The 22,201-nt window shown below is 38.8% G+C and overlaps 1 protein-coding gene across 1 annotated transcript in view; it reads left to right on the forward strand.

The window, feature by feature from the left end:
- The window catches only part of EXOC4 (exocyst complex component 4), a gene marked incomplete at both ends in the record, with an annotated part of 653,799 nt that overhangs the window by 18,031 nt on the left and 613,567 nt on the right, over positions 1–22,201 (forward strand). Inside the window, 2 exons of the mRNA XM_084230488.1 lie at positions 2,420–2,609; positions 12,874–13,068. Of these exons, the coding sequence (XP_084086614.1) occupies positions 2,420–2,609; positions 12,874–13,068 (385 nt within the window). The remainder of the gene's footprint in view (positions 1–2,419; positions 2,610–12,873; positions 13,069–22,201) is intronic.

Genomic DNA, 22,201 nt, shown 5'->3' on the forward strand with positions numbered 1-22,201 from the left:
GCAGCCTGCCTTTGCTCTAATTAGAAAAAAAAGCACTTTTAATGGTTTTGTACTTTCAGAGTTCTCTAATGTATTTTTGACTAAAGGCAAAATGTCATTCCGCCCAGTTAACATCAAGAGGATGGATTTCAAATGGGGCAAACCTGGCACAAGCTGTCTTTTTTATAAATATTTTCTCTAATAATGAAAACAGGAACTAAAAATCGCCCATTAATCCAAATGACTCCCGAACCTTAATTTTAGTAACCCTTTCTTTTCCTAAACAACTCCTCACACTCCTGTGTCACACTGACAGCTGATAGCTGAGAACCTGTCCTCCCTGGGCCTGACATTTACCTTAATGACAGTTCTGCTAGTTCATGCACACACTGAATGGTTTGGCATATTTCCTTCCACAAATGGTGGTGCTGGAGAGGAACCGGGCTTAGGGAAGATGGTAAACAGATTCAGGGTAGCTCTGAGAATTCTGTGTCTGTGTGCTGTTGCGAAGGGAAGTAATAGAGTTAAATATCTAGCAACTTTTCCCCTTTGGGATGGTTGATACATTGTAGGCATTTTCTGATTATACTTTGTTTTAGATTAACAGCTTGGAGGGCTTCATATTTAAAGAGCAAAGTTATGTATCATGGAAACAACAGGGAGGTTGGCTAAACTACTCTGGACCCAAATGTTGCAAGTAATCCTGGCAGGTTTTTTTTTTTTTGGTGGGACTCTCGCTGGCGGCCCGAACCGGTGCTGCAGAGACTGCAAGCCGCCTCGCAGCCCAGTGCTCAACCGCTGCGCCACCAGGGGAGGCCCATGGCAGCTTTGTTTCTGAAACCAAATTCCCTCTAAGTTCTCCACGCTAATTGATTAGTCAAACACTGATGTGGGGGCGGTCTGGCATGGGGTCAGCAGTTGACAGAGGACACGGGGCCTGGCGTGGTGAAGGTCTTGTTTCTAGTCTGGGCTACTTGTGTTGCTTTCCTGCGTGTACCCCACAGCCCATGGAGGTGGTACCTTTTTCTTCATTACATTTCTGCCCATCCCCCTTTATGCTGGCCTTGGTTTCATCGCATCCCTACCACATTTACAAAATTCTTTCTGAAGGTTAGATTGAAGTCAAAGACTAGTCTGCTGAATTTCCCTTTCAATAGGAAAAAAAATTATATATTATGTAGCTCATGAATGAAGATCTTTGGCCTTAAATGACAGTTTGGAGATGACTGTCGTACAGTATTGTGCCTGTGAGTGTCTGGGAGTGGATATGTGATTGATTTGCTGACGGACCATCTCTGAAAGCATTTCTAATGATGGACTTGTAATTGATGGCATCCATCATGGCGAGCCTGAAAAAACCCCCTCCCTAAATTAAAAAGGATAAATGAAATAAACTCGACTGAATGTATAAGCTGACAAATCTGAGGGAATTTAATGAAACTCTAAATTACCACAGTCAACAGATAAGAGGAAAAGGTTTCTTTGTTACTGATTATAACACTAAATTAAAAAAAAATTATCCAAGGGCGATAATAGCAGAAACAAAGATCTGTGGTCCCTGTATCAAACTAAGTTATTGAAAGATTTTTAATAAGTGTATCTATCTCATTCCCTGCTTATTGTTGATTCATATCACTCTTGTGAGTGCTGTTGGAAGAATAGTAAATTCTGGGCCTGCTTTGTAAAATAGCTTATGTTATTGCCTGTTTTGAACAGATTTTAGAGCTGCTATGACCTTATTTTCAGGCTGCTGGGAGCTCTGGACCAAATTCAGGTCATTCAAATGAGCTATTTGGAAGGTAGTTTCTTACTGTCACAGTAATCTGATCAACTATATGCTCTTAGATGTGTTCAAAAGATCAACTGACAATGACTTAAACAAGGACTATTTTATCATCTCCCCTAACCAGGAGCCCTGGGGTAAGGCTGCCTTGGGGTAGACTACTTTGCCTTCCCAGTTAGGGTTGCCTCCTGGTTTTCCCTTCCAGAGTTGTAAGAGTAGCTCAGCTTTGTGTAGCGATATCGAGTGTTGGGGAAAAGGACCTACTTCTTGATCATCATCTTGCAGGAAAACTTTTAAAAGTCCTCATGTCCTGACCAGACCTGTCACTGCCCACTGTAAGGGGCATTGAATTACTAGGAGTTAGTAGGATTCGGTCAAACAAGGCTTGCCCAGATGTGTGTGAAATCCATGCCCACCTGTTGCCCAATTCAAATTGATTCAGCTGCTAAGGAAAAAGGAAGGGGAAGCCTTCTTGCATAGGCAATCAGCCAATCCACTCAACTGGGCTGCTGGAATTTACTGTGAAGGGGCCTTTGTATTTTCTGCAAGTAGCTTGTTTTGTTTTCTAGTTAGACTGACCCAGAGTTGCTCCATGTCAACTTATCTTTTACTTTTTGCTCTTAAGTTTGCTCCAACTTGATGTATTGTCTTTCTCAGGACTCTGTCAACCAGTGATGATGTCGAAGACAGAGAGAATGAGAAGGGCCGCCTTGAAGAGGCCTATGAGAAATGTGACCGCGACTTGGATGAGCTGATTGTGCAGCACTACACGGAGCTGACGACAGCCATTCGCACGTACCAGAGCATCACAGAGCGCATCACCAACTCCCGGAATAAGATCAAGCAGGTGAGTCCCCTGCCTTTCAGCTGGCAACCAGAGGCATCCATTAGTCCAGGTGGCATAGTTGGACAGCAGCCATGGACGTGGCTAATGGCCTCAATGAGTGAGGCATGAAGGCACTTTGAGAAATTTTGCAGGTGTCTGCAAAGCCTCGCTGGAGAGCACCACTGAGGGCATTCTGGGCTCCTTCCCCCCCCCCCCCCCCACACACACAAGGTCTTCGCCTGGGCTTCTGTGATTACCTCAGAGTGAGAGAGTGAAATGACACAGAGATGGCTTCAACTTGAGGGAAAATGGAAGGAATCCATGCCCAAGAGTAGCGCTCCTTTAAGCTCCAGGGCCTCTCGATGCAGAGGCTCCTGTGCAGTGCAGTAAACATGTTCCATGTGCTCACGTTATGCGTGTGTTGCTGTAGAGTTGAATATTTTTCAGTTGTAGACATACTAACTTTGAGTGTGGCACCTAATTTGAAGAATGTTTTGAGGAATGTTTTGAAGAATGTTTCTCTGCAAACATTATCTACTCTTGGAAATTTTTGTGAAGAAAACCTAACTCACAAATAATTGAAGTAGCAAAAGAAATATTTGAATATGGAAATTTTTTTTAGATTTATTTATTTATGCATACAAGAGCTAGGGCACAGGCCAGAGGTGCGGGGGGTGAGAAGATTCACCAGAGACAGAGTGGGGAACAGAACAGGCAGAAAGACTGAAATACACTGCTGAGGGGAGCATCAGGCAAGACAGGAGAGGTCTGCTGCACTATGTGGGTTGCTCCCTGGCCGGCCGGGGATCGAACTCGTGCTGCAGAGGCTGCGGATTGCTTCATGGTGCGGTGCTTAACCCCTTGCGCCACCAGGGAGGCCCTGAATATGGAAATTTTTAAGCACCATTCTTGAGTAGTGGCAAGCATGTGTTTTTAGTTTGTCATTTTCTTTCATATGTTGGGGCTGTTTCTTTTCTCTTTGTTACTTCCCTCTTCCTCCTTCTGCCCCTTCCCCCCTCCCTTCCCACACGTCCCTCCATCTCTCCCTGTTGTGTCCTGTGGTAGGGCGTTGAAAAGCCCTTGGTTCCTGGGTACCATGTCTTCTGTGCCTAAAGGATCAAGTAGCTCCTAACAGTATTTTCAGATTTGACCAGGGGATGAACTGAGCAAGTACGGCTCTGCACTGTCACCTCATGGTTACGTGGTCCTTGCTGTACCTTTTGAGGGTCACTTCTTTAATATCTTAGCTCTCCTCTTTGATAAATGACAGTAGTTGCCACCACTCATGGAGCATCCTTGCTAGGTGTGCTGACACCTGTTCCTCACTTGTCATATTTATAATTCCAACTCCGGTCTCCCTGACTCTAAAGTCCTGCTGCTGGTTTTCAGGTATTTTTAAAGCAGTAATTTTCTCTGCGCCTCCCCTGCCCCCCAATGAAATTTTTTTTAAAAGACTTATTTATTCATGCATACAAGAGCTGGGGTACAGGCCAGAGGTGGTGGGGGGTGAGAGGATTCACCAGAGACTGAGTGGGTTACAGGACAGGCAGATTGACCGAAGTACAGTGCTGAGGGGAGCAGCGGGTGAGTCAGGAGAGGTCTGCTGCACCATGTCGGTTGCTCTCTGGCTGGCCAGGGGATCGAACTCGTGCTGCAGTGGCTGCGGAGAGCTTCTTAGGTTGTGTCTTAACCCCTTGCACCACCAGGGAGGCCCATCCCCCCCTATGAAATTTTATAGAACTTCAACACAGCAAACATTTAGGGAGGGTGGGATGAGAGGTCTGGAGTCTGGTGCTTGGTCCCTCCCTCTGGACTTCAGGCTGCCCAGACCCTTTGAAATGCACTGCTCTGTGCTAGGTCATGGTCAGGGGACTCCCCCCTGCACCGTTTGCATCCCCCTGCATCGCTGTGCTATGCCATTCTTGGGTGTTTTCTTTCCTGTGTTCTAGACCTTATATTTTGATATTTTAGCAGATAAATAAATCACTTCTAAGAATGCTATTGATAGAAACTTCAGCCTCTAAGAGTCGAGTTCCAGAATGAGTAAGCTCTTAACCTTTATTGGAGCAAAGTGCTGACCTGTTTACATATTAAAATTAACTGGGCATTTTTTGAAGGGAATATTGTAATTCTTAGCTTTTACAAACAGCTAGTTCATCCTCTGGGTTTACCTATGAAACTAGGTAATGCTGTAGATCAGTGGCTGTAGGTTTAAGGTAAACTGTCGTCCATTTTGACCCAATATATTAAGCTCAAGAGAGGTTGGAAAATGAATGTATAGAGCTGCTGACCTTCTGGCTTTGCCTTGGGCAATCACGGTGAGAGTGAAAGACCGTTTGGTATTTGTGTTTTCTGATTAGTTTGCTTGACCGAAAGGACTTTTTCCTAATCTCAAGGGAAGCACTCCGTGGTCACTGCCTAGGCTCCTATCACTCTATATCGATAGTGTCTTTGGCCAAACAAAGAGGGCCTGATGGTGTGGGAGTGCATTTCATCCTGGTTATTCAATTTTGTTTGAGTAGCCATAGTCTTTGCACCATGCTCATTTTTGAGTGTACCAGAGTTTTGAGCAAAAGATAACAAAAACCTGCAAAAAAATCATATTCATGGTATCAGACAGTTGTCAAGAAAGTAAATGTCACATAATACTGTGTTTTGAATTAGCTTCCATATTGGGAAGAGAAGAAAGGGCTAACATTTTTCAAAGACGTCTTTAATAATTGATTGGAGAAGAAAAATGTTGGGGCAAAACAAAAGCGAATTTGTTTTCATTGTGTAATTTGACAATCACGTAGCCCGAAAGTCCATTTCTTATCACCAAGGAAACAGATATTTCCTCACTAATCTTTCCCTGCCATTTTTGGTTTTTAATTGCAATTTGGATTATATACAAAATATAGGTATGTATATATTTTTAAAGGAAAAATGGGGATGATCCAATCATCACTCAGCTGCATTATTTCAGAGCCAAGCAAAATGTTGAGAATGTATAGATCAGAATCGAAATGTTCTTTCTGCTCTCTGCCAAAAAAAAAAACAAAAAAAAAACCATAATGAGACTTCATTCAACAAATATTTGTTGCCAGCTATATGCCTGTTTTAGATACTGGACTAGAACACTTGGAAACCAGCAGTGCCTGTCTTCATGGAGCATAAGGGCAAATGGGAGGAGACAGAAAAACAAGTAAACAATATTTCACAATATTGATTTAGTTTGTGTATTAAGTATTTGTCTTGTGCTGAGTATTGCTCTAGGCTCTGGGATCTAGAAGTAAGTGAAATAGATCAAAGTTCCTGTCCTCATAGTGTTAACATTTCAGTTTACGTTCTAGACAAGGGAACCAGATAAGAAAGTAATAAGTAAAATGTGGTATAACAGATGGTAATAAGATGTGTGCACCCCCTCTCCCTCCCCCCCCCCCAAAAAAAATAGAAACAAGGGAGGATAGGGAATAATTGTTTAAAATAGATTGGTCAGAGAAGTATCACTGAGGCTACATTCAAGCCAACCACCTGCGAGGGTTGAGGGCTAGTCAGGAAGAGTACCTCAGGAAGAAGGAACAGCAGATGCAAACTGATCCTGAAGCAGGAACATGGTTGGAATTTGGGGGAAGCGGTGAGGGCATTTATAGGGTGAAGCAAAATAGGAAGTGGGAGAGAGTTGTGAGAGCTGGTGGGTGAGTGTGGTGGATGGGCCGGGTCTGGGAGGGCCCTGATAACTGTCAGGACTTTCAGCCCTGGAGTGACGGGAGCCAGTGTGAGGTTATGTGCACAGGAGTGACGTGATGTGACGTACATTTCAGAATCGCCACTCTTTTACACTGAGAAATTGATTTGCACGGGGACCAAGGCAAGTGAAGATATTCACATTCATTCTTCATCACCTTTTCAGTTTGAGACCACAGAATGTTTATGCTGCCCATTTTGATATTTTTTTCCAATATGGACTTGTTTTGTTGGTTGCATCTATGTTCTTAAGGATACTCATGAGTTGGCAGATGGATTTGATTCTCTGCTCAGATGGTTCAGATTTTATTGTATCAGTCAAGTCCATTGGAATTTGTTCTAGTTTAAAAAGTTTGTGCAAATGAAATACTCCATATGCTTAATTAGGTCGAGTAATGCAGATAATGAAGTAGAAAACAGGTAATCCTGTTGTTGAATACCTTATAAAATTGAGCAAAATGAGATAATTACATTAGAAAACTCCAGAATTCATAGGTTCTATCAGTGTCCCCAATAATGACTAACATAGCAGCACCACCAAAATATGTGCATGTGAGCGGATACAAATTGGAGACTTGAGCAGTGTGTGTGATGCTTGCTGGTAATTGAATGAGTGTTCCCTCCATGTTCTACTAGGTGGATTCGATGACATCCGGCTTCTTTAGAGATGCAAAGTAGTGTGTCTTATGAGAAGAGCAGGTAGACTGGTGGGAAAACAGCTACTTGTCTCTGTTATGTGTGCACGAACACTACTTTTTTACCCCATTTTTGGCTGCCCTGTTGGGGCTGGATCAAGCTCTCAACTCATTTTTCTTGACTATGATTGGAAATACCTATGCGTGATTATTCAAGTGATGTTGTTAGAACTTAAACATTCGTCACTTGACATTTAACTGAAATAATTCTGTTACTTTTATATGAAAGTATACCCTGAAAGTTAGAATGAAGAATAACCTTAATTAATGTGAAAAAAGTCACAGTAGAAAAACATGATTTGGGTAGGATGTTATTTATAGCCCAAATTTAGGATGGAAAAAATCCTAGCTGCTGGCATGAGAAAGGGGAATAAGTCTAGAAATGGACACGCTAAACAGTGGGCAATAATGAGGTACCGCAATTTAAAATCTCAGCGGTAACCTGGAGTGCATTAATGCAGTCCAAACAATTATGAGGTAATCTTCCCATTAAGTTGAACTGTGTCTGTGTTTGTGTACTGTCTTCAGATTCTGAGACACACAAAGGAAAGTTTTATCTTTGGAAGGGCTTGGTGGAGCCTCTCAGATGCTCTTAGACCTTAGAATAGGAGCTTACAAGAAGGGGTTAGGGGGAAAAAGCATGGGGAATAAATGTTTGCGGGTAATTTCCAAATCCCCTGTAGAAGTAAAGGGCTTCTCAACAGAATAGCAGTGTTTTCCCTAAGACTCTATGGGCCAAAAAAAAAAAAAAAAAAATGATTTGGACACTTTCCTCAGGAGACTGGCCAAGAAAATGCTTATATGTAGAGTCTACCAAAAAAAGATAGTACGATTATTTTGTGCTTTTAGAATTAAGAATAATTTGTTGACTTATACTCTCATATACATCTTTTGCTTTTGGGGAACTTTACAGGATAATTCTAGTGTACAGCTTCAGCGAGTGCTTGTACATTGACTGTGCTCTATTACAGATAATAATACACACTAAAGACATCCTCCACCCTGTTTATATTATGCAGATTCAGTGCTTTGCTGACTTTATACCTTCCAAGGTATGGCCACACACCCTGCGCCTGTATCCACCCCCCCTGTAGCCACCCCCCTCTTCCACATAGCCCTGTTCCTTCTCTCACTCATGCTGCACAATCTGAGGACACAGTAAGCTTTCCTTCTTTATCTTTCCCGAGGCAGGGCTGCAAATTGTTTTTTCTCTGCTGTCTGTATCATCTTATGTTTCTATTCACAAAAAACTCTGGGACGCTGTTTTCCTTATTTTCTCATAAGACAATGACTTGCAGCTCTTGTGTCCTGAAACTGAAATTCTTGTTATCGCTGAACAGGTGATTAGGAACTGTGAAGTTACTGGAATTCCAAGGAAGCAAAGGAAGCTTGTGTTTGAGGAAGGATTTCTAAACTTGGGTGTTGATGTCATGATTTGAACAGCTTGACTCTTCAAGGATTTATTTAAGGGAGAACCAGGAAAAATTTCAATCTAAATTACTCTGATAAATAGATAGAATTAAAACACAGTCACCATATTTGTAAAACTAGAACAGGCCTTTGAGAAATCAATCTTTAGGTGTAATTTGTATCTTTCTTACATTAGATGTTATCATTCATTGATGGGGGCATACCCATGTGTCTCCTCTTCCTATTTAGAAAAAAATCAAGTTGGTTGAACTGTAATTTACATGCAGTAAAATGCAACACACTTGGAGTGCAGTTCAGTGAGTTTTGGCAAATGTGTCCAGATATCCTGGAGTGTGGAACCATCACCCCAGAGGTTTCCCTCCTGTCTCTTTGCAGTTAGCTCCTCCTGCACCCCATTTCCTGCTCCAAGAACAAATGACTGGAGTTCTATCCCTACAGATTTTTACTCTACTGCCTTTTGCTCAACATGTTCTTGAGATTCTTCATATTTCTTCCCTTCTATTGCTGACTAGTATTTCTTTCCCCTCTCCCCTGTCCTCCAAGTTTTAAACTAACATTTCTTCATTAGGGTGACTTGCTAATAAAAAAGCTGACTACTCGGGGCAATTTAGTATTAAATGTTCTTAAAGCTTCTTAGGTCTGCAGCTTAGTTAACTTAGTTTAGGGAATAATTTTGGTGATGTTGCTTTTCCACACAGGCTGATATTGTTTTCTCCTACCCCTCTACCCCCTGAACAAATTCTATTTTCCATTTCATTTTTCCCTCACATAGCACAACTGAGTAGTGAGCTGACTACATGGTCTATATCCTAAAGTGAAATGCCATAATGACCTTTTTCTAATCAGAAAAGTTTGCCAAGCTATACTTACACTTGGTAAGTTCATTCCCTGCTCTTGATAAAGAGCCTAGTTGGGTGTTGTGTGACATAAAATTTATTTTTCACTGTTTCCATAGTAACCATTACATATAGAGGGGAAGGCTGAGAATTATAGACCCAAGGTGGTATATGAGTAGAATATCAGAAATCAGATCCTAAGAGATTAAAACTAAAATTTATATTAAAACGAATTTAATAGCTGGAATGAGTTTGGTAGCTGGAGTTCCTAATCCAAAGACTTAAAACTCCACCAACATCTGAGTTTTAAAATGTGTTTAAAATATCAAATAAAATCACAGATGCTGATTAAAAGCAAGTACATCTCTACCATATCCACCCCAGTCCTAATTCTAATACTTCAGAGGCATTTTTATTTATTTTTTTCCAGATATATCATTGAAAGTAATGTGCTTATACTAGTCTTGAATTTTCTGTCTTAGACATTATAGAGGAGGATTTGGTCTTTCTCTTTGCCCCTCTTTCCTCTCCATTTTGTCATCCTCTCTATATACTTATTTCTTATTTCTTGGTTAAGTAGATAGTGCCTATTTTATTATAAGTACATAAGCATTTACATCTGAGCCACCCAGCATTTTATTATTGCTTGTGCAATTTTATTGTCCTTAGTGATGGAATAAACTTGTTGCCTTCCTTCTGCTTCCATTTCCCCCCTTCCAGATCCTGTGTGTCTCCTCTGTTTATCTTGTGTCGATGGAGCATGTTCTTCAGTCACTTCAGAGATGATACATATATAAGGTTTATGTTTTGAGAACTTGTAAGTCTGAAATGTCTGTATTCTTTCCTCACACTTGGTTGATAGATTTGCTGGGAAATAATTCTGTCTTAGGATTTTGCACATGTTTTTCCTTTGTCTTGAAGCTTTTAGGGTTGCAGTTGAGAAAAGTCTGATGCATTCTGAATCACAATTCTCCATATAAACCCTGGTCTTTTTTTCTTTTCTTTTGAAAGCTTTAAAGATTCTCTCTTTATACCATGTGTTCTTACGTATCAGGATAAGGTGCCTGGGCTTGGGTCTTTTTTTCACTTCATTATCTGGAACAGCTGGTGTGCCTTTCAGTCTGAAAATTCATGTCTTTTGCTCTGGGAATTTTCAGTTATTCATTTTCATTTTCCCTCCTATGTGGCAAGTATGGGACCTCTTAGACTAATGCCCTCATTTTCCTTTATGTCCTGTTTTCCTATGTGTTGTTTTTTGGAGTGTTTTATGTCATCTAATATTTTTATTGGATTTTTAAAATTATATTTTTAATTTCCAACAATTGGTTTTCATGAGTTTTTTTTTAATAGCATCCTGTTCTTGTTTCATTGATGTAATGTCTTCTCTCCTTTTTCCTGAGGATGTTACAACTTTGTAAAAATCTGTTTTCTGTATAATTTGTTTTCTTTCTCATCTCTAGTACTTTTTTCTCTTTGTTTTGATGCCTATCTTTGTGTTTCAGGCTTTCCTTGGCTGTCTGCTCACCACTGGCTAACTATTTGTGTGTAAGAGTGAGTACTTCAAAGTTGACTGGAAATGCAGAAGCTGGTATGGGACTTCTCTGGTGTTGATTGGGCAGGGACCCAACAATTTCCTTTGTGAAACTCAAATGTCACGATCTATAGGTCTTTTCAATTATTCACTTTTCCTCAGAAAACAGTAAGTTTCCTGTGTTGGGATTGAAAGTCAAGCAGAGTTTTACTGGAGCCTAACCATGGAGTACAGCTGAGCACCCAGGGGGGACTGAGGATCTTACCTGTTTGATAGGCACCTTTGACCTCATCCTTCTGTTTTCTGCCCTCTACCTCACACCCTCACCTCCCCTCAGTTCTAGCTGGCATTTCCTGGTTCAGATCTTTCTGATTCGGTTTCTTCAGATCATAAACCACCTACTTGACTACTCTTGGTGGGAGGGAATTACCTGTCTGTGTGGTTTGATGAAGATCTCTGTCTCAAAATAATCCTGGGAGAAAGTTTCAACCCTTTTCTGCATACAGTATACTACATGCTAGCTTTTCAGTGTTAGCAAACTCCACTCCAGACCTAACATTCTCGGATCTTTCTGCTGTGTAATTAAATGATCCTCCATCCATCTTCTTGCCAGCTTCCAAAGTTTTGTTGCCATCTCTTATTTGCTATTTATTCCTCTGTGATCTGTTTCTTGTTGTTTTATGCTAAGACAATTCTTCTGCTATTGCTTTGTTGACATATCAGGAAAGCAAAGTGGTAACATGGATCATCTCCAACAGCTTTTTAGTGGTGTCTGACCTCCAAAAACTAACCATAATTCTCTATGCTTATCAAAAGAGATTATAGTCCCCCTTTTTTTTTTTTTACTTTGGAGGGCTCTTTTTACATTGGAGAGTTCATAAAAGAATAAGTTAGGTATTGAGTTAAAGTTGTAGGATTAGGTGATATGTTTTCTCAGGAAACCTTATAATCTTAGCATTCTATCTTCATATTTTTTGTTGGTTGGGAAAATGTTGAAATTTAGTTGTAATCACCAGATGGGCAGCATCATTGAGTAGGTACACCATCATGCCAAATCTTGGAGAAGCATCCCTCAAAATTTCAATTGTCAGACACATGGTAGACTTAGGATGATGGAATGACCTATGTATTGAGAAAGGTTTGGATCACACAGGTGTACGTACATATCAAAACCCATCACATGCTACATGTGAGATATATTCTGTCATACACTTTACCTCAAGCAAAACTGCAATGATTAAATGCTAATTTAACTAAAAATACGTATTAGGGTTGTCAAGTATGTGGAAGTCATTCTGTAAATTCTGATAAGCCATGATTTTTTTTTTATTTTGCCATGTTGTAAACAATGAAAAGTTTTAATTTGGGTAGAAAATGAAAATATATTCATGTGCATTGTGGTTAACCCTTGGTGATCCTCTTTTATTTTGTCAAACTGCACCTCTGTTGGTCACTATCCAATGCAGATTTATGAGAATGCTTGGGATTTATTTGGTGGGTAAATTCAGAATACAAGGCAAAAAATGATTGGTATGTCCTTACTCCTTTTATTTCAAGATTCTCTCTGAATGTGCCTGGACAAATGAGCTTAGTTTCCTTTTAACTAGTAGAGTTGAATGCCCTGTTCCTTGATTATGAACTTCAGCTGAAGTTCTAGACCTAGCAAAATGGACCTAGGGACCTATCAGCTGAATAGTAAATACACATGGAGAGTTGGGGAAAGAATAAAGTCTTACATCAGTCACTCACTTAGATATGTTAACACGAGGGTGATACTTCATATTTTTAAAGTGCTTTATCACCTAAGTAATTTTTTTTATTTTTCGATTTACTCAAAGGCAGGTGACAAGTAGTTTTCTCATTTCACAGGAGAGAAAATCTCGATGCACCCAAGTGAGTCAGTGTCAGAACAGGGCTTAGAATTTTGCAAGCTGACCAGCCAAGGGGAGTAGGTGGGAGTGGAACTTGGCAACTGTTTGATACAGGAGTACCCATGAGGAATACTAGCCAGGTTAGTGTTTTAGGCTGGTAAGACTTTGGACTGACCCAGTATTGTTGTGTTCTAGGTAAAAGAAAATCTGCTCTCATGCAAGATGCTCTTGCACTGCAAACGGGATGAGCTTCGCAAACTGTGGATTGAAGGAATTGAACATAAGCATGTCTTGAACCTGCTGGATGAAATCGAGAATATCAAGCAAGTGCCTCAGAAGCTGGAGCAGTGCATGGCCAGCAAGCACTATCTCAATGCCACCGACATGCTGGTAACAGAACAGGCTGCACCAGTGCCCATTTCTGCTAAGATGGAAAACACTGTTGTTCTCTCTGCAATCTGTAATTCATGTAACAAGCGTCATAAGTGACCTTTTTTGTGATTCACCAGCCCTTGCAGGTGAAATCTGGCTGGTTCTCTTCCTAAACGCAGTGTTTGACATGATAGACGATTATTATTTATGTATTGTCTATCTTTGGAACAATGGCAGGAAGTCTAATGGAAGAAACTGGTACCTAAAACATGTTGGAATGGTAAAGGGAGGTGTTTTTTAAGCCTCAGATGAAGAAAATTAACAATCCCTTTTTAAATATGAAACTTGCATGAGAGAGAACTTTAGGAGTCTATAAAGCTGATGTACCACAATTTTTTTGAAGGACTATTTATGATAGCACTTTTTCCTTTAAGTTAATGAGAAAATAATTTTGTAAGAATGATTCTGGATTAACTTCTGTCCAGCAAGACAATTCTATAGCCTAGCCATTAGCCTCTATCTTAGCCTATTGTGTCTATTTTTGGATATTCAGAAAATTAGAAATAGTCAGTGATTACACTTGGTGGTGCATGTGGCTCAGCATCAAGAATCTGAATAAAAAATAAAAGTACACATCTTGCACTCTAAACACTAGTTTTCTCAGTGCCTCTGACTGTCTCCCCCTGCCACACAAACACCCCCATTTCCTCATTTGCAGGTGGCTGAATGAATAGGAGATGGACTATATATATATATTTTTCCAGTTCTCTTCTTTTACCCATTCTTATCTTAGATGGGTGAAGTATATTTGAATTTTCTTTTCCATAAAAGGCGAAGGCCTCTGATTTTTGTTTCACCAATTGGGTGGATTGCAGCACTGGAAAAAACACTGAGAGGAATTGGTAGGGGAAACAGGTTATTTAAGAAATTCTAATTCATTCAGACTTTCAAGAAGAATTTTGTTATCAATAGAAGCTCTGAAGGAAATTTGGTGACCAGGAGGTGCTATGAAATTCTGTCACATATTAAAACCTGATTATGTGACAGGAAAGGATAGTCCATTTTTGAAGTCAAGGAGGTTAGTGATGGTCTTGGGGTGGCAATAGAATTGGTCGTTTTCAGCGTCTTTAGTTGTTCACCACTAATGACCATAGGGTATCAGACAAAAATGTTAGGCATCTTTCAGCTTTATTGCTTATGCATTAGGAATGCATTTAAGTGCTAAATTATTGATTTGGCGATCAGAATAGAAAAGCTTCTACATTTTTGTGTAGCATATACACATCTATTTGAATCAGGTTCTTGGGAGTGGACCTGCTTTTAAGTAATACTCATATTAAAATAGGGATTTTTCTTTAGTATCATTAAATAATGCTTGAAAGTCTCGGCTGCAAGTTCCAGAAACTTAGTTAAAAAGAATTGCTTGACTCATGTTGCCAATCTTCTGAAAGGATGGGAGTGCATGTGAAATGCCAACTATATTCTCTCTGCCCATATGTATTGTGCTGTAGACTGTGCCACATGTAGGCAGAGTTTGGGTACTGGGAGGAAAGGAGTAGCCTGTAGCTTACCTCTTGCCAGCTTTGTATAGGAAAATCATCTTTTTCCTCATTTAAAAATGTAGGCCTAGGACCTAAATTATGTCACTTGGGAGCTATGATCATCATTTATTATGAAAACTAGTTTTGTGGGTTGGAGGGGTGCAGGGGTTCATAGGAGGGCTAGGAAAAGTATTCACCTCAAGGAATGGGTGAGTGTATGATATCCAGAAGTTCCTTTTTGCTAGTTGATGTTCTTTATATATTCTGGATACTGATCCAGATGAATTGTAAATATTTTCTCCCAGTTGGTCCCATATCTTTTAAAATTGTTTAAAAGATATTTGGTATCTTTAATTATAAAGCTTTATAATTTAATGCAAAGAAGTTTCTCAATATTTTCTATCATTTTTATTTTAAATATTTCCTATTCTAGTGTCATGCAGACTTTTTTTCCCATTTATTTAGTCTATTTTAATATATAGTCATCTGATTTTATTATCAGCGAAACTAGTCATCTGATTTTATCTTTGATGTAGTGTTTTGGCTTAGACCATTTATTGAATCCATCTTCTACCAACTTATAATGCCATTTTCATCACATACCCAGTTTTGCATAGGCATGGCTTGGTCTATTTCTGAGCTCTTTATTTTGTTCACTTAGTCTCATCTGATCTGCACCAAACCATGCTGTTTTAATTATTATCATAATATATCTTGAGGACAGGTGAAGATATTGCCACTCAGAATTGTTTGTGCTATTCTTGGTCTTTTACTCTTGCATATGTGTTTCAGTATCAACTTGTCAAGTTCCACAAAAACTGTGGTGGGGTTTTGATGAAATTTAAGGTAATTTCATCCTTGTGATATTGAATCTTTCAGCGAACAGCATCTGTCTCGTTATTTGCAACCTTCATTTATCTCCTTTATAATGCTGCTTAGTAATATGTTCCTTAGAGATACCACATGTACTTTGTTTATTTCTGGGTATCATTTTGGTTCCTTTAGAAAAGTAGTTCTTTATTAACTATAATTTGTAATTATTTGTTGCTGATATATAGGGGTCCTATATAGGTTTTTCTTTTTAAATTGACCATATAGTTCCCTGGATCTAATCCCAATCTTGTCTGCTTGGAAAAATGATGATTTATTCTTCAAGACCTGTCTTAAATTTCATTATAATGCTTTAAATCTTCCTAGTGGTTAGGTGCTGTTATTTTAAAAAAAATTGTATTATTGTGATAAGAATACTTGAGTACATGGTTTCTCTATATTCCAATAAGCTACATTTATTTCATTATCTTATAATTGCTTTAGTTTGTGTGGCAGGTCATTGAGGGCAGGGGCGATATTTTACTTTTGTCTGTCCTCTACCTGGGACAGTGCACTCATACGCAGAGTTCACAGAACATTAGCCTAGTGGATAACTGACTGCAAGACTTCCCTGCCCCTAAGTGAAGAGAAAAACAATCCTACCCAGGCATTCTGGTCTGATTTTTCTGCTCTGACTCAGTGTTTTTATTTTTAAGTGGAAGGGTTCTCTAGTTTTAAACCTTCATTTTTTGCAATATTTAAGTTAATTACTAAAGCAATAATTATTATATAGCTAATATGTACTGAGCATTTGCTATGAGTTGGTGCTCTTTTAAAGTATGTTACAGTCGCTAATGCATTTAATCTTTCAACAATCCTATGAGAAAGATTTGTTGTATTTTGCCCACTTTATAGATGAAGTGGTTGCTTTGCATGATATGGGGAGTTGGCATGTCCTCCTGTAAAATGAAGATTTCATGGAGGTAGGATTAAGGTGCCCTTAAAATTTGGAGATACTCTTGAGCTTGGCCTTTTGTATATGAGAGTTGAAGAGTAAGGTCTATAATTGCTCTTTATTGAACTTCATATGAAAAAATAATTTCCCCATGGCTTTATGCTGTTAGAAGTAAAATCTACTTAAGGTATCTCGAGGATCCAAATGGAAATCTTTGCTAAAAGACAGCAGAGGAAAGTGAAGCTAGAACAATCTAGTGTTTCAAACCCTCTGATTTTCTTGGATTTGTTTATCAAAAGATTTTGCATTTCCATTTTAAGACAGGTGTAGATGCCCAGTAATTTAATCCCTATTCAGGTTAATAAATCCAGAGTAAATAAATCAGTGGTGACCCATGGGCTCTTGCCAGCTCCTGCAATTCCTACTTCACCATCAGACTGGCCTGATAGCTATGGCATTGGCGTCTAGATGGGATATTTATTTCTTCTTTTGATGTGATAACCCAAGTATTGCATAAAATAATTAAATTGTCAAGACAGGGAATGTCTGCAAATAGGCATGCCCTTTTGTTTCCTTCTACAAGGTAAACAGCTGCGGTTAGCTTATGAAAAGTCAAAGTGATCCCAACAAGAAGCCTGGATCCATCACTTTGAAATCAGAGAGTTGATTAATATTGTAGCCTGTAGCTTTGTGATATGTACAGTTTAAATTAGACCTTTGCAGTCATTGTGCAGGGTTGATGCAAGCACATTAATGACATAATTTCTGGTTGCTGCATCACATTTCTGCAGTCTGTCCTTTGTATTCCACTCACATTAATTGAAGTAATTTTGCCAGTGAAGCGTGTTTCAAACCTCTGCATTTAAATTGAAATTTTAATTCCCTTATTGTCTTGAAAAGACGGCTGAAGATTCCTTGTTACAGGTTTCATTATCACTCAAAACACTCCAGCTGCTGGTTCTAATGTACAATGACTGATTAATTCAGGGGAGAATTATTAATATAAGAATAGCAGCTTCTTCCCAATGGCATGAACTAACCAGGAAGGTATTTCATGATAGTTAATATCTTCATGAACTTTTTTTTAAAGGAAAATTTTTGTGGAAGTCTGCATCAAACTTAAATTGCACAGATGAGCTCTGAAAACCACTTACACTAGTTCTGATTTATCAGCCCATAGAAGTCAATTCATAATTGCATTCAATCAGTGGGAACCAAGCCAGTGCAAGCAGTTTGGAAGCACTTTAGCTGACAGTCACAAGGCTTGTGACTAAAATAATTTTTTCATTTCTGAGTCTTCCTGAGATTGTAGAGATTTTGAATGTCTCTTAATCATTTTGTCTATTTTTTTTATTTATATGCCTTTTAAAAAAGAATCCATAGTTGTATAGTCAGATAAGGATTATTATGATAATTGTAATAATAACTTATATTTTTGTAGCTGCCATCATCCCAGAGGATCCCAGAGTGCTTTGCTCAGAGAAGGGTAGGGTAGAATTATTTCACTCTGAAAATGTGGGAGAGACAAAGTAAGCAGCTATTGAATTGCATGGTTTTCTAAGCGTGTCTGTAATATTTGCAGTTTAGACTTGATCCTTTGTAGCTGCTGGGCACTATTCAAGGTTGTGTGGGAATGTCAGGGTGGATCTGGCGGGGGGCAGGTGGACTGTGCTTGAATCCCAGCTTTGCCTTTTACTCGTTGGATGACTTGGGGCTAATAATTTAATTTGAACTTGCTGAAAGTTGGAGTTAATAATATATACCCCTCAGGGTGGTTGAAGGGATTCAATGAGATACAAAACCGTGTGTGTAAAGTATGTGCAATATACATAATGCGTGCTTAGAATTGTTATTTATAATTTATTTTCACGGATGCTGTAGGAAAGAATCTGGTAATTGTTTCCATGTTAAAATTTACAAACTAGGTCTAGTTGGGCTTGTTTGGACTGGTGAGAGGTATAGATAGAGCTGGCCAAGGTAAGCTTTTTGTATCCCTTTTCTTCATGGCCCAACAGGTACATGTACCCAAATGAAAGACAAGTTCATAATTTACACAGTCAAAGGAATCCCTATAGTACTGTTCTCAGAAAACAAGTCTTGTTTGCGCATATACTCATAAATGAATGATGCAGACCCCACTGTTCTATGCCCTATTTTTAGGACTTAGCTTGGACAAATTTCATATTCTCTGTCAGCAATTACTTACTAAGCTTGCACCAAGCTATGTTTGTAGGGCACCCACTGTAACTATAAGCAGTGTAATTTGTCCAAGATCAACTTGATGCAAAATTTATACTTAGGTGACTTTATGTGTTAATCTATTAGGTGTTATAGTTAGATATAAGCTGAAGGAGGATGCTTATAAATTTGTTGGCTTTAGTGTTAAGAGTACTTCATGTTAAGCTACTTCTTTCTGTCAGTGCTTAGATGGTGGGGCCAGGGACCAATGAGGATGCTCCTATTTGTGCCAGTAAAACTCTTGCCATTAGTAAATAGACTCGTTCTTGTTTTCTCCCCCTTATGGGCAGGGAAGGGGTGGATCATGCATCCACTATCAAATGATTCATGTACAAGGAAGAATAATGGAACCAAATTACACATCTCTTATTTTGGATTGAGAGTTTCTGAGCTCTCATGGGACTGTTTTTTTCTCATCATGACTCTGAGAATGGTATGGAGGTGCAAAGTCTATAAATAACCAGGAGCTGGAACATTCTGGTGAACTTATTGGACTTAGGATGTGGTTCAGTGACTCTGCAAAAATGTTTCAATACTCCATATAGAATTCTCTACATGATAAAAAATATCTGTTATCAATATTGAAACAGTCACCATTAAAACCCACCTCTTGTGGGGAACATTGATTTGAAAGACAGATGCCAGTGTTCTGTACTAATAAATGATTGGGAAGAATCTGGCACATGTTTTGATAACTGGACAAATAAATGTGATGCCATTGTTGATAACTTTTGTTGTTGATAGATGTATTTGTGAATGAGGCCTTGACCTTGAAGGATCTTACTAGTTGGGAGAGACAGATGATGAACAGTTTCTTGCATGATCAATACAACAAGAAAGAGGGCATGGGCATGTTTTGCAATTTAAATAGGATGGTCTAGTGGTCAGCTGTAGCTGTGGCTGCCTTTGGGACCCCTTCATTCTCTCAACCACCCTTGTCTGATCTTTCCAAAAAGACTTAGGGAAAGCTGAGAATAGTTATTAAAAAGTGCAGGGTTTTGTAGTAACTATTTTCCTGCTGTTCAAGGCCCTTTTTATATTTGTTTTTTTGAAGACTGGGGTTTCTAAAACCCACACTATTAGCACAGGGCTTATCTTGTGCTCCTTTATCTGCTCTTCATTTATCTCTCATTTTAAAGCAAATAGAAATTCTGTTTATTGCCCTAAACCTTAGAAGCTTCAGCAATTTCTAACTGGCTCACTAGGCTGTAGGGCAGTGATTTCCATACTTGTCTGCTCATTAGGGGATCCTTCAAGAATTCTAAAGCCCAGGTCATATCTCAGACCTAGTGAATTGAAATCTTTACAGGTGGCTCACTAGCTTTAGTACTTTTTGATATTCTCCAGGTGACTTGAAGGTCAAATTTGAAACCATTGATAAAGTGCAAAATGAATGGAGCAAAACTAATTGTCCTTGACTTCATTTACCACCAGCTCTAAGAAGTTAGAAACCAAGTATTTATGTTAGACAACACATGGTGATGATCACATTTGTGTAAAAATGTTGTTCGTCTGAAATTGCCTTGTTGCTGCCCTCTGTTGCACTTTTGGAATAGAGCTGATTTTATAGCCTTTTACTCTGATTTGATAGCCTGAACTCCTTGTTCTGTGTGTTTTTCTTCATGGTTCCTTTTGATGCTCTCTGGGTTTGGACTGACTTGCAAATCTCCAGAGCTGTCATCTTGGTTCTGTTTCCTCCATATTTGCTATGGATTTTTATCTCACCTATTGCAGGAATTTAATGGATTGAAATTGGGGCAAATTTTTTATTGACAAGTGGTGGTTAGGTACGGTGTGGTATAGTGCAAAGAAAAATGGATTAAAAAACCCAAGACTCTAAATTCTACACCTGACTCAACAACTCACCAGTTCAGTTCTTTCTGATTGTTAGTATCCTCTTCAGTAGAGTGGATATGCAAGTACTCCTCTGTCTGCATTATAGAATAGTTGTGAGGATAAGAATGAAAAATTATATGGGTAAAGTACTTTGTAAATATAGGGCAATATGAACATGCAAAATGGTGTAAGATGGTGTAAGATGTCATTGTCACCCAGTGCTAGGCAGAAAGAAAAAGCAGTAGTTTTGGGCTAGTTTACACTGAAAAAATGATTCTGTTACGGTGCTTTCATCCCAGATGCACACATGTTGTTTTAATTAAATAAACTGTGTGTGCATACACTTTAGTCTGTAGGAGGGATGATCTCTCAGGTTTAGAATAATGTAAAAGTCCTTTTTGACATTGTATTTCTGGTGTCAGCTTCACCTGTGGACTTGCATGATCAGGTTTTTGAGTGCCCAGTCTATGGCCAGTTGGAGACCCTTTATATGTGTCAATTGCAGCAGAGGACAATTTCCGTTGATGGGAGCCCTCTATTTCAAATTGATCATGGCCTCAGAATGCAGAGGCATTTACTTGACCTTACAAAATAGGAGGAGCTTGTTAGAGAAGTCTTTTCTCTGAGGTTCACCCCAGTACTAATTACTCGTGGGTGTCTAGCTCTTCACATTCCTTTGTGGGATTTTAATAGTTCCTGTAGGTAAAGAGCTGTATAAGTGCTGAACATTTGTTATGGATTTGGGACTCTTGTAGAGTGGGGATGAAATGGTCGTGATTTAAGTGTGAGCCTGAAGTGATACTCAGAGACCTTTTGCCAACTCTTAAAAGGAGAGTTGTTCTATAACTTTTTCTGGTTCTGGAATAACAAATGAGATGATAAAGCAAAGTGACTCCGATCACTTGTTAGGTGCTCATGTCTTTCCTAGTATTCTCTTTTCTTTGGAGTAGAAACCTTGATGTCTTTGTGGTGCATTGATGGGAATGAGGAATTGAAGGGATTGTAAGTTTAGGAACAAAGAAGGACTTTTTTCCCTCTGAACTTTTCTGTAAGCAGTTTTTTTTACCTTTCTCATACGGTGTTAGGTAGTTTAATTTCATCTCTTGTAAGTCCAATTTAGAGCAAATAGGCTCTTAATTTGGCATTATGCATTTGAAGCCCTAAATGTATGTATAACTTCAGACTTAGAATTTTAATGTAGAGTGTTAAGGAAAGGTCCCTTAAGGACATAATTAAGAATTTTAATTGTTAAGTGGTCACAATTATCTATACAAGGATAATTAACACAGTAAGAATGATGAAAATAAAATAATAGCAATTAAGTATAGAATATTGGTTTAAGTCATTTGTGAAATTTTCATATTATGGATTATTACGAAAACACTAAAAGTGTTATATTTAGTGATGGATAGTACCAATATATTGCCAAATGAAAAGACACATTTAAAATAAAGGTATTTTATAAAACTTTGCATGGAAAAATGAAGGGAGTCAGGCTAAAATGCTGTATATCATGTCATTAGTGAGAAAATGTGCCATCTTTTTCAATTTCTGTGTTTTTCAAATTTTCTGGACTAAGTATGTATAAGTTTTGTAATTTGTAAGAAAAATGAAGGTTAAGAAAAATTCATTTCTGGGCCTCATCTTTTTTAATCTGCAAAAATTGGGGCAGGACCTCAGCCTTGATAACCTCTCAAGGTCCCTTAATATAGAAAATTCTGTATTTCATTTCTTGAGACTTTTCATTCTGTTAGGCTTTGGCTGATGGAAT

Source organism: Talpa europaea, assembly GCF_964194135.1.
Source record: "Talpa europaea genome assembly, chromosome: 3".
NCBI lineage: Eukaryota > Metazoa > Chordata > Mammalia > Eulipotyphla > Talpidae > Talpa > Talpa europaea.